The 12,567-nt window shown below is 38.9% G+C and overlaps 1 protein-coding gene across 3 annotated transcripts in view; it reads right to left on the reverse strand.

Moving 5' to 3' along the window:
* LOC111157918 (cyclin T1) overlaps positions 1-11,718 on the reverse strand; it is a 32,824-nt gene extending 21,106 nt beyond the window's left edge. For 2 of the 3 annotated variants that reach the window (XM_022519654.1, XM_022519655.1), the window contains exons 1-3: positions 11,449-11,609; positions 9,649-9,730; positions 2,236-2,364 (exon numbers count right to left, since the gene is read on the reverse strand). In XM_022519654.1, coding sequence (XP_022375362.1) covers positions 2,236-2,364; positions 9,649-9,730; positions 11,449-11,609 — 372 coding nt within the window. Of the gene's footprint in view, positions 1-2,235; positions 2,365-9,648; positions 9,731-11,448 lie in introns of all 3 variants that reach the window. The other variant, XM_022519653.1, reaches the window with a different exon arrangement.
* Positions 11,719-12,567: the final 849 nt, after the last annotated feature.

Raw genomic sequence — 12,567 nt, forward strand, 5'->3', positions numbered from 1 at the left:
TGGAGGGGCAAAGAGAGAGGGAGAAGCAGGCTCCCCACTGAGTGGGGAGTCTGATGCGGAGCTTGATACCCGGACTCTGGAATCACGACCTGAGCTGAAGGCAGACACTTAACAGACTAAGCCACCCAGGTGCCCCAATTTCACCTTCTTTTATATGAAGATTTTATTTCTAATGAAGATTTTAAATGAAGTTCAATGAAAAGTTAAAAATTTTTAGTTATACATGACTCTACATGACTCCCTCTGTATTTCTATTGGACAGCAATGGTCTAAAACTCTAGGTCAGAGAATGAGACTTGGGGCAGGAGTTAGATCTATAGTGTAGTGAACTTTCCACCTAGATTTATGATCTTGAATCAAGTCCAATAAGGACTTAAATTATGCTAGTACTGCTTTCCATATAGTAAAGAAAATATCCTCCTCTAAGATACCCCATCTCACAAGGAATAGAAACTCAGGTGAGAAATTACATAAATATACCTTAGAGGGAAAAAAAGTAAATTATTTTTTTGTTTTACTCTGTTAAAACAAAATTTTGTTTCATTTGGTCAGTCCTATGGACCAAGGGCATTTACTAGTCTAAAACCAAAATAAAAACCCAGGGCAGTAACTCTCAACAAGAGCTATTGCTGTACCCAAGAGAAAACGAAGGGCAATCAAAACCCTGCTATGGGAAACAATTCACATAATTAGGGGCTATTATCAAAATAAAGGGGCAACTGGATGGCTCAGCTGGTTAAGTGTCTGACTTGTGATTTCAGGTCAGCTTATGATCTCAGGGTTGTGGGAATCCACACTCTGCACGGAGTCTGCTTGAGATTCTCTCCCGCCCCTCCCTGCACTCTTTTCTCAAATAAATAAATCTATAAAAAACAAGCAACCAAATAAACCCCCCCCCAAAGAACCACTTTCTCCAATATAATGAGAACAGGTAAATTTATCTATTTGATAAAAGATGACTCATGCATCCATCGTAAGAGACTTAAATAATCTAGTAACAGAAATCCACAGTTTAAACACAAATGTCAGACCTCAAAATTTCTCACAACTCATCACTCCCCAACAACAGACTTAAAAGCCAGGACAGAGTTTCCCTTCTTTAAGAAAGTCAAGGAAGGATGGAAGGAAAAAAAGCTGTGTGTACATGCACAGGATAGAGGTTGACAGAACATATACTGAAATTATAATCAGCAGCATCTTGCCAGGAGGAGGGGAGATGAGCTTTAACTTTTACTACAAATGATTCTCAAATATTTGGGTTGTCTTTAACAAGCATATGTAACTTCTGCAATTTCTTTAAAAGTTAAAAAAAAAATTAAAAAATGACAGGACTCATTTTTCTGAAGAGTCCATAACAAAAATTTATTGGTAAGAATATTATTCATGGGACGCTTGGGTGGCTCAGTCGGTTAAGGGTCTGACTTTGGCTCATGTCATGATCTCAGGATCCTGGGATAGAGCCCCCACATCTAGCTTCCCATTGAGTAGGGGGTCTGCTTGTCCCTCTGCCCCACCCAGCTCATGGGCTCTTTCAAATAATTACAATCTTTAAAAAAAAAAAAAGGAGGGGCACTTGGGTGGCTCAGTGGGTTAAAGCCTCTGCCTTCGGCTCATGGGGTCTTTTCAAATAATTAAAGTATTAAAAAAAAAAAAAAAAAAAAGAAGAGGGGTGCCTGGGTGGCTCAGTGGGTTAAAGCCTCTGCCTTCGGCTCAGATCATGATCCCAGGGTCCTGGGATCGAGCCCCACATCGGGCTCTCTGCTCCGCGGGGAGCCTGCTTTCCTCCTCTCTCTCTCTGCCTGCCTGCCTACTTGTGACCTCTGTCTGTCAAAGAAATTTTAAAAATCTTTAAAAAAAAAAAAAAAAAGAGAGAGAGACAGAAAAGGGAGACTAAAATGGGAAAATATTTACATTATAATAAGTGGAAAAGACATAAAAATACATATGTGTGTAGCTATTCATAGAAAAGAACTGAGAAATAATAATGATCACTTACATATCTATGGTCCAAATTATACCTAGGTGATACATTTTCTTCTTTGTTTTTCTGTATTTTCCAATTTCACTATATGAATACAACTAACTTTTGCTATAGTTTCTGATGTTTTTTGTAAAGGAAAAATAAAAACTAAAAATTCAACAGGCCCCACTCAGACTTAAGTAAATCAAAGTTACAAAACTAAGCTACCATCAAAATAAATAAAGAAAAACAGATATGTGTAATGAATCCCCTACCTCACTCCTAGTATCAGGAAGTGATTCCTGCGGATGGAGACAAGCATGTGCTACCTTGATGACGTGTTCCAATTTTTTTGGTTGCTCCTCTACTTTAGCTGCTAGAAATAAGGCCGCTGGAGCCACAGACTGGATGGAAAGAAAATAAATTACATTCATTATTTATTCCTAGATCAAGGTAGATCTAAAAAAGACCTAAGTCTCAAACCAAATTCCCTGCTTGCCCTAACTTCATCACTTCTCAGTAATGCCTTTTCTCCTTAAGATGCCATCCCCTCTCATATCTGTTAATCTATATCCATCCACTCCCAAACATCAACCGTTCAACAAACTCTCGTTGAAAGCAATCTATGTGAGAAACGACTAGACGTAAATAGTTGGTTTTCTATTTAAAATGAAGTTCTTTAAGTTTATATCATAACCCTCTATATACTTTTTTTTCAAGGGGCAAATTGAAAGTAGATTAGTGATTGCCAGGGGCTAGAATAGGAAAATGGGAGTGACCATGAATGCATAAGAAGTTTCTTTCTGGGGCAATGTAAATTTTGTGGAATTAGACCATGGTGATGGTTGCATAACTTGGTGAATATATTAACAACCAGTGACTTGGGATACCTGGATGGCTCAGTTGGTTAAGTGTCCAATTCTTGGTTTTGGCTCAGGTCATGATCTCAGGGTCATGGGATCAAGCCCTATGTCCACCTCCATTCTCAGCAAGGAGTTGACTTGATTTTCTTTCCCCCCCCGCCTCTCCCTCCCCCTCTGCTTCTCCCCCTGCTCATGCGCAGTCTCTCTAAAAGAAACAAAATCTTTTAGAACAACAAAAACTCAGCGTACTGCAGACTTTAAAAGGATATATTTTATTGTATGTGAATCATCTCAAGTATACTTATATATGGAGGGAACACAAATCTTATAAAAGGGAATTTTAAAATAGTGTTATATTCAAGATGTTATATAAAGGCACACAGGGAAAAAAAAATCTCAAGCCAATACACAAGTAAACAACAAATTCAGTCACAAAACAATGTTAACAGATTAGAGCAATATGACATAAATGTAGCCTGGTGGGGATCTGAGAAATCTCAGAAGAAGTTCTACTGAATCTTAAGAATATTTCAATGAATCAAAGATGGCAATGGCAAGAACCAGGAGTCAAAGAAATATGATAAATAATTTTATATAATTTAAGTATCTATTTCACTTTACGGAGTAGAACTGATAGGCATTCTAATACTTCTTTATATCCTTGCTGCTATCTGCTATTTCGCTGGAAGAGATTTTTATCCACAAATCCAATTCACAGCAATAATTCTCTTCCTTCATGTTTGTTGCAGTTTTAAGCAGCAAACTCCATATATACTGCTAGACCTCAGGATAAACAAAGCAGGACCAGAGGAAGATAGGCATGAATGAACAAGATGTGAGTAATCAGAGCATACTAAATTGAGGGGTGCCTGGGTGGCTCAGTCATCTGCTTTCGACTCAGATCATGATCCCAGGGTCCTGGGATCAAGCCCCACATCGGGCTCCCTGCTCGGCAGAGAGCGCTTCTCTCTCTCCCACTTCCCCTGCCTGTGTTCCCTCTCTCACTGTGTCTCTGTTAAATAAATAAATCAAATCTTAAAAAACACACACTCTCAAATAAATATTTAATAAAGGAAGGAAGGTCAGACGGACAGACATATCCAGTCCTAGGGAGGACTAAAAAGAGGAAAGAATGAAACTCATTAAAAGTTAATTTTAAAAAAGAAAAAAGAAATTAGTAATCCAGGCATTAAGAAATAAAGTTTAGAGTAGGCATTAGCAGTAGAAAAACGGGGGGAACCGCAGGCATGATTTTAGAAAATTAACGGGGCTTCACTAAATTTTTGTGTATGTATTTGTGTGCCAAGAAAAAAAATTCTAAAATGTCAACAGGATTTTCTCTGAGCAGTTAGCTACAGGAATATCATCATTTCCTCTTTTATTCTCTGTTTAAAAAAAAAAAAAAAAAGATTTTATTTATTTATTTGCCAGAGAGAGAGCAAGCACAAGCAGGGGGAGCAGCAGGAAGAGGGAGAGTGAGAAGCAGGCACCCACTAGCAGGGAGCCTAACTCAGGGCTCTGTCCCAGGACCCTGGGATCATGGGCTGAGCCAAAGGCACACACTTAACCACCTGAGGCCACCCCCAGGTGCCCCTCTCTCTCTTCTTTCAATTTTATGATGACTATATAAAGAAAAAACAGCTAACACTCTAAAAATTAACAGGACTTTTTAACTGATAGGAAAAAGCAGAAAGGAAAAGAACTACTTAAAGACAACACTAAGATTTTTAGCCTACAACTTTGTCTTCAAGGAACTAACAATATATTCAAAAGGCACAAATTAAAATATGGTGTACAAACAATGGCTAAGAAGGCAAGGTAACAACTCATTAAGTGGAAGACTGCAAGAGGTAAATTTCAGTCTAATTTTTGCACAACCATGTAAATACTCATTGCTCCTCATGGAATCACTTACCAAGCCAATTTACTCAAGCACGTTCCTATCAAAGGCAATTTCTAAGAGGAATTCTTATACCAGGTTAGAATCTAAGATCTTCTCCATTTTAAAAGAATAAAAATGCCACCTAGTATTTATTCGTTATGTACAGGCACTTTGTAAATTAATTCATTTAAATATTGGGGCGCCTAGGTGGCTCAGTGGGTTAAAGCCTCTGCCTTCAGCTCAGGTCATGGTCCCGGGGTCCTGGGATTGAGCCCCGCATCGGGCAGGGAGCTTGCTTCCCCCTCTCTTTCTCTGCCTGCCTCTCTGCCTACTTGTGATCTCTGTCAAGTAAATAAATAAAATCTTATATATACATACATACATATATATATATGCATGTGTATATATATATAAGAACTATGGGGGTTTCTGGGTGGCTCAGTTGGTTAAGTGTCCAACTGTTGATTTCAGCTCAGGTCATGATCTCAGGATCATGGGATCAAGCCCCAAGTTGGGACTCCTGGGCTTTGCACTCAATGAAGAGTCTACATGAGATTCTTTCTCCCTCTCCTTCTGCCCCTCCCCCACTAGCACTCTCTCTAATAAACAAATAAATCTTATTAAGTACTCTAGGAGACAGGCACTATTACTGACTCCGAAGAGATGAGAAAACTGAGGCCTATGGTAACTTACCCAAAGCCATGTAACTAGTAAGCAGTTCACAAAATCCAAACCTAGACAGACATGTCTGACTCCAGAGCCCATTCTCTTAACCACTAAGCTTGACCCCTTAAGGATAAGCTAACCAGAATAAAATAGACCCAATTAAATCTGTTAGATATTAAAATACAGCACCCAATTTCATAATATATGAAATATTACATAAACACACCAAGTTGCTCACCATTAATTTTACACTCCCTCTTTTGAAAACATTTAAGACAGTACATTTAGAAATTCAATTCATGAGGTTAAATTTCTTCTCAAAAAAAAAATACAATGCCAAAAATTAAATGAAAATTAATCATTTAATCATGTCCACTAAAGAAATAAAATTTATTTCCACTGAAAGACAAGTTCTCGGGGCGCCTGGGTGGCTCAGTGGGTTAAGCCGCTGCCTTCGGCTCGGGTCATGATCTCAGAGTCCTGGGATCGAGCCCCGCATCGGGCTCTCTGCTCAGCAGGAAGCCTGCTTCCTCCTCTCTCTCTGCCTGCCTCTCTGCCTACTTGTGATCTCTCTGTCAAATAAATAAATAAAATCTTTAAAAAAAAAAAAAAAAAAAAAAAAGACAAGTTCTCTATCCTCCAGGGTGCTGGAAATATACTTTATCTTCATCTGAGTGGTGGCTACATATACATACAATAATAATAATAATAATGCAAAAAGTAATCAAGTTGCACATTTCAGATTTTTGTGCTTTACCGTTATACCTCAACAAAAATTTTTTAAAAAGTTTTTAAAGGCAAGAGTTCTAGGCTTCAAAACTCTATGAACAAAGTAATAGAACAAAATGAGGAAAGTATTCACAACACATGACATACAGCCCTAACATATGGGAGCTCGTATAAAAAAGAAAATCAGAATAAAAGAGGAGCAAAGAGAATCAAGTCAATTTTTAAGTTGATTTTTCAATTTCATAAGAACAATGACCTAAATAGGTTTAAGAAGCTTGACTTCACTAATTGAAAAAAAAGGTAAATTAAGAAAATAATTTAGGATGCCCTCTATCTTGTTCACCGCTGTATCCCAAGTGCACAACAAGTAGTTAAAACTTACTATTTCCTGATGTAATAAATACGTTATTTGTGAGAATGCAGAGACAAGGACCCTCTCTCACACTGCTGGAAACAATGTATACTGATAAAATCTTTCAGTAGGGCAAACTGACACAACAAAACAATGTATACAGATACAATCTTTCAGTAAGGCAAATTGACAGGACAAAAATTTTTTAAATGCAGCCCTGTGGACACAGTAATTTTACCTATAAGAATTTATATTAAAACAATCATGTAAGTCATATAATATATGTACCAATATTATATAACATTACCTATAATTACTAAACTACAAACAACCCAAATATCCGCCAGTATGGAGGTGAAATAAATGGTAACAATACAAAGAAATACTATGTGGCCATTTAAAATACAGCTAACACACATAAAAAAATAGAATAAAATACAGCTAACACTTGAACAACACTGGTTTGAACTGTGTCAGTCTACTTATATGCAGATTTTTTCTCTATAAATACAATACAGTACTATAACTGTATTTTGTCTTCCTCATGATTTTCTTAATATTTTCTTTTCTCCAGCCTATTTTTTGGTAAGGATACAGTATATGATACATATAACATACAAATACGTGTTAACTGTGTTATTGGTAAGGCTTCTGCTAGTTAACTTTCTGGGGAGTCAAGAATTACATGTGGATTTTCAACTGTGTAGAGGTAGGTACCCCAACCCCTACCTCGTTCAAAGGTCAACTGTAATGAAAAACCACTATGAAAAGATATCCAATATATACTGTTAACTAATAAAGGCAATTCACATAATAGTATTATAATCAGAAATTATTTTTTAATAGAAATACATAAATACTAGGTATTTACACACAAAAATGCCCAAGACACTATATGACAAAACATTTATCAATGGTTAACCCTGGAGGGTGGAATTACAGAGGATCTTTCACTTTCTACATTATACATTTCCATATTAATTTTTACGATAAGCATTTATTACCTTTATCATGAGAAAAAAATAACATGAAAAATGCACAGGAGCTTGATAGGACAAATATCAATGCTACAACAATGTATTAAGTCCTCTCAAATTTGAACTTGGATTTATCACGTCTTAAAACTAAGATATTAAAGGGTGGTATTTTTTTTTTAATTTTATTTTTTATAAACATATAATATATTTTTATCCCCAGGGGTACAGGTCTGTGAATCGCCAGGTTTACACACTTCACAGCACTCACCATAGCACATACCCTCCCCAATGTCCATAATCCCTCCCCCCCCAACCCCCCTCCCCCCATTAACCCCCCCTTTGTTTTGTGAGATTAAGAGTCACTTATGGTTTGTCTCCCTCCCAATCCCATCTTGTTTCATTTACTCTTCTCCTACCCCCTTAACCCCCCATGTTGCATCTCCTCTCCCTCATATCAGGGAGATCATATGATAGTTGTCTTTCTCCGATTGACTTATTTCGCTAAGCATGATAAGGGGTGGTATTTTTGATCGGTTCCAGAATGTGCCTAAAATCAATTCTCTAGAGAGGATCGACAATCCCAAATTTTAAAAGTCACTGTATTTTGGAAAAGGTCATGTCATCCACTGGAATCTCTCTATATTTATTGGATAATTACCAGTTCATTCATTCATTCATTCAAGTTTACTGAAGGTGCTTCAGAGGATACACAGAAAAGTGAGTCTCTGTCCTTGCTAAGCTTAATACACAGGAAACAAGGAAAAAAATGACTTAAAAGATATAAGCAGGAAAAGTATATAATATACATGTGCACAAAGTGGACAAACGGATTTGAGATGTATTTCATTCCAAATTTCAAATCTTTACCATTATAAAAGGGAAGACACGAAGAACATTCAGAATTGGCAAGACAGCTATGGACTTCCTCCTCAAATTTCATTCTTTATCCACTACCTTCTATTATAGAGCTATCAGACAGATATCCTCATTAAATGCTTTTCTCTGTCTTAATAAACTTGCTTCTTGCAATCAGTGGTAGGGCATGGCTGGAGGTAAGAGGTCTACTGGTAGGAGAAAGCCAAGCTGACAGGATAAAAATTGGGAATACTTAATCCACAGATCCAAAGGGTTTCCAGTACAGTTACTCCCAATACTGAGTATGCCAACTTATATTACAAGAGCACTATATAACTTCACAGATTCTCTTTCCGTGGCATTAAAAAAAAAAGAGCTCAGGGGCGCCTGGGTGGCTCAGTGGGTTAAGCCGCTGCCTTCAGCTCAGGTCATGATCTCAGGGTCCTGGGATCCAGCCCCACATCGGACTCTGCTCAGCAAGGAGCCTGCTTCCCCCCTCTCTCTGCCTGCCTCTCTGCCTACTTGTGATCTTTCTCTGTCAAATAAATAAATAACTTTTTTTTTTTTAAAAGAGCTCAAAGCCTATCATCCTAAGGGTAAGTCTTAAACACTTTTCTTCAAAACATAACCTTTCTTTTAAAAAAAAGGGGGAAGACATATTTGACTCACAAACCCATCTTAAGTATTCATCAAGTTTAGCCCTATTACCTTGTGATTTAATTAAACAAATATAGTCTTACCTGCAACCGGGATATCACTATGTACTCACTTCAAAGTCATTTATAATAATGTTAAATAGGACCATTTCAGGTATCAAAACTGAAAATAGCACTATTTACAATTCTGTCCAGGAAAAAAAAAATCCCTTTATTATTATTATTTTCTTCTTCCTGTCTTAAAAGTCGCCCCCCATCATCATATAATGTGTTTTCCCTCTCTAACCAGTCACTGATTGCAATTCTATCAAAGATTTTTAGAAAATCGAAATCACTTAGATTCACTTGTTTTCCTGTGGCTACATTACTATTTACCACTTCAAAAGTTACTCTTAAATTAAGCATCATCTCCCTTTTAATGCTCCTCTCCCAACCCAAAAATGGTGGTGTTCAATTATCTATTTCTTTATTAGAGAATCCATCTATCCTAAAGATGCACTAAACCTACCAAATAACTAACCAGACAGTTTACTGAAAAACTGGAAGACTGGATTCAGGGTGACACACAATGAAAGTGATCAATCCTATTTTCTAAATTTCAAATCCCAGTTCAGCAACATAGATCAACCTCCTCACCCCCCACACACAGGAAGCTGCTGGAATCGATCACAAAATGATTACGCTACACAAAATAGTAATAATACTTACATTTCGATGGAACTGTGTAAAGGACTGAATCATGTAGAATCGATGCATGTATACTATAGCAGTGTTGATAGTCAATTGTGAGCTATAATGTTAAAGTTAAGGCCCCAAAACAGGCAGGCAGAACAACTCCCAAAAATACAGCCTATATATCCTCCCAAAAGGACCACGCAGTTAAGCACAGTACATGGTTCTAAATGAAAATCATACTTAATTTTCCAAATTAAAGAGCAAATCTGTTTCCTTTCACCAAATTATTAACCACCAACTGACGCTTAACATAATGCCTTACCCACAACCGGTATTCAGTATGTAAATCTGCTGAACTGATAACAACCAAGCTTCTTAGCATGTGTGGATCAAGGAATATAAAAAATTTATGTAGACCTAATCCTGTCACTTGCCTCCTGAAAATCCTGCTGTGATGATCCATTAGCTCAGGATATCTCTTCACGTGACTCATAACACCCTCCCTGATCTGGCCCCTAGGTATGTCTCTACTATCTACTCACTTTCTAAGCTCCAAAAATTAACTTTTCAGTCCCCCTTGTGTGTGACAACTAAGCCTTCTCATATGGTGATCCCTGGGAGAAGAAACACTGTGGAATGATTTGATACTCATTCACTGACAAAATTTTAAATGCCTTACTTCTGAAGACCTCAGAGACAATGTGGGTTATTCAGGGAAGAGGTTGTGGTCCGAAGATGTCAACAACCTTAATAACAACACACACATAAAAAAGGGCTAGATGTACTAAAACAGAATTTCAAACAGGAAATTTAACTTAGTACTGACCTAATGCTTGGGAAACAAATCAAATATCCTCAATAAACAGGACACCTCTTTTGAGGTGAGCACAACTTTAAGGTACAACATTACAGCCAGCCACACACTATAATAGGAGCTTCACCCAAAAATAATTTTTCATTTCCAGAGTGGAAAGAACTTTATAACTATATAAGTTTTCTCTGCTACAAAGTGAGCATATTTTCTGACAAAAATACTTGAAGGGGGGGATCACTAAATTATCTGATCTTTGAAATATAAAGAAAACAAGTACACATCAGAACTCTGAGTAAGTTAAAAACTCAACATTCTGTAAACGGTTTTTTAAAACATTATATCCCTGGGTCTATATCCTTACAAACAGAAACTGACATCCTTCCTTCCTCTGAAATTCTGTAAGTTTTACAGTAGCTACCATCTGAACATGAGTGCCAGGCATTTTCTTAGGTACAGAATTTACATGCAACAGTTATCACTCCATTTTACAGACAAGAAAACCAAGAATTTGACAGGTTTCTTAAACAGCTAGTAAGTGGAAGGAACGATTTTGAACCATAGCTGGAGCATTAATTCTAGGCCACCCTCTCTTCTTAAGACCTACAGGTCCCGAATTTCTCAAAACTGTCTTTACACACTAAGTTCAAAAAGCAGCCATCAACAGTGAAACCTCCACCAAACCCCTGAGGAATAGCAGAAAAGTACTATCTCTAAATCACCAAACCAGGAGACCAGAACACAACGAAATGGGACCAGGAACGGCTGGTTAAAACACAAAGCTGCGAAGGATACGAATTCCCAGCAACGCTGGTGGCATTGGTGAGCGAGCGGGAAATTAACTCCGCCTCGCTTCCCTGGCGCAACACTGAACTTCAGCCCGCCCCATCGGAGGCTCTCTCACCTAGACATTCAGCCCCTGCCCACCTTCTCTCTCTTCCGTCCCTGACAGAGCCTGAGGCCTTGAAGCCCTAGCAAGGCGGGTCTGACTCCAAGGCCGGAGGCCTAGGCCGCAAGGATACACGTTAAGACGTTGTCCCATGTCCTGGAGCAGATTGGCCGCCTGCTGGCGATTAGAAAGTTCTTTATCTGGGTCCAGGCCAAAACGACGTGATGGGCTATTTTCCAGTTGTTCTCGAGTAAAATACCACCGTTTGTTATTGTTCTTCCTCTCTCCCTCCATAGTGCTTCAACCAGAAGGCAGCGGCGGAGGCTGCAAGCACTTCCCAGCGTCACCTAAGCGGCGACACACATCCGCTGTGCGGGGGCAACTGCGACGTGACGAACTTCCGCTAAAATGTGGACGGCTAGGTTGTGACAGGCTTCCGCAAAGGAGGGCTAGTTGAAGAGTCTATATCCGGAATGGACCTCGCGACAACCTGTAGCCGAGTTAACAGCCAGTAGGCGACCAGGAAAGACCTTGAGTCTAGGACGCAGGCGCCAGTCATGTGACCCTTGGGAGGCGGGGTAGGGGTAGAAGTTCTCGCTCGAAACCACGTTTGCTCCCGCGAGAGCGGGGTTTAGCTTTCGCGTGGTGGACGAAGCGGCGAGTCGACTGTTGTGGCGGGATAAAGCGCCCGCCCACGCGCCCCTCGGCGGTTTCTTGGAGAACTTCGTTTGTAGCGGAGGTGACGGTAGAAAATGGGGGAGATCGCGAACTTGATAGAGAACAGGTGAGACTGTCAAAAACAGAAAAAAGTGATCAGAGAGTGGCCCTAACGTATATCGTAATATAAAGCAAGTAGAAAGCTCTTAACGTTGTTGGTAGCAGTGTAAACCGCCCATTTGCAAAACTTTTTACAACGTTTACCTAAAGCCTTGAAAAAAGTCCTGTGCTTCGCCACAGTGATTCAACGTGAGGAAATGAAATTTAATTCACAATGTTTAGTGATTACCATGTTCCAGGCACACTCTTGATACACTATTTCATTTAAAAGACACAACCCCAAGAGGTAGTAACGTTTCAACCCCTGTTCTGTAGAGAGCGAACTAAAGCTGCTCCTTTGTGGAAAGCTTCTACCTCCACCTTGCACACCTAAGAACTTGAAAGTTCCTGTCCTCTATCAAGAAATTTCCCAGCGGAACGCCTGATGCCTGTTTGATCCTGGGCAAGATACCTAACCTCTTTGTGCCTTTTATAT

The sequence above is a fragment of the Enhydra lutris genome, unplaced genomic scaffold, assembly GCF_002288905.1.
Source record: "Enhydra lutris kenyoni isolate GAN:26980312 unplaced genomic scaffold, ASM228890v2 scaffoldscaffold56, whole genome shotgun sequence".
NCBI classification, from domain to species: Eukaryota; Metazoa; Chordata; class Mammalia; order Carnivora; family Mustelidae; genus Enhydra; species Enhydra lutris.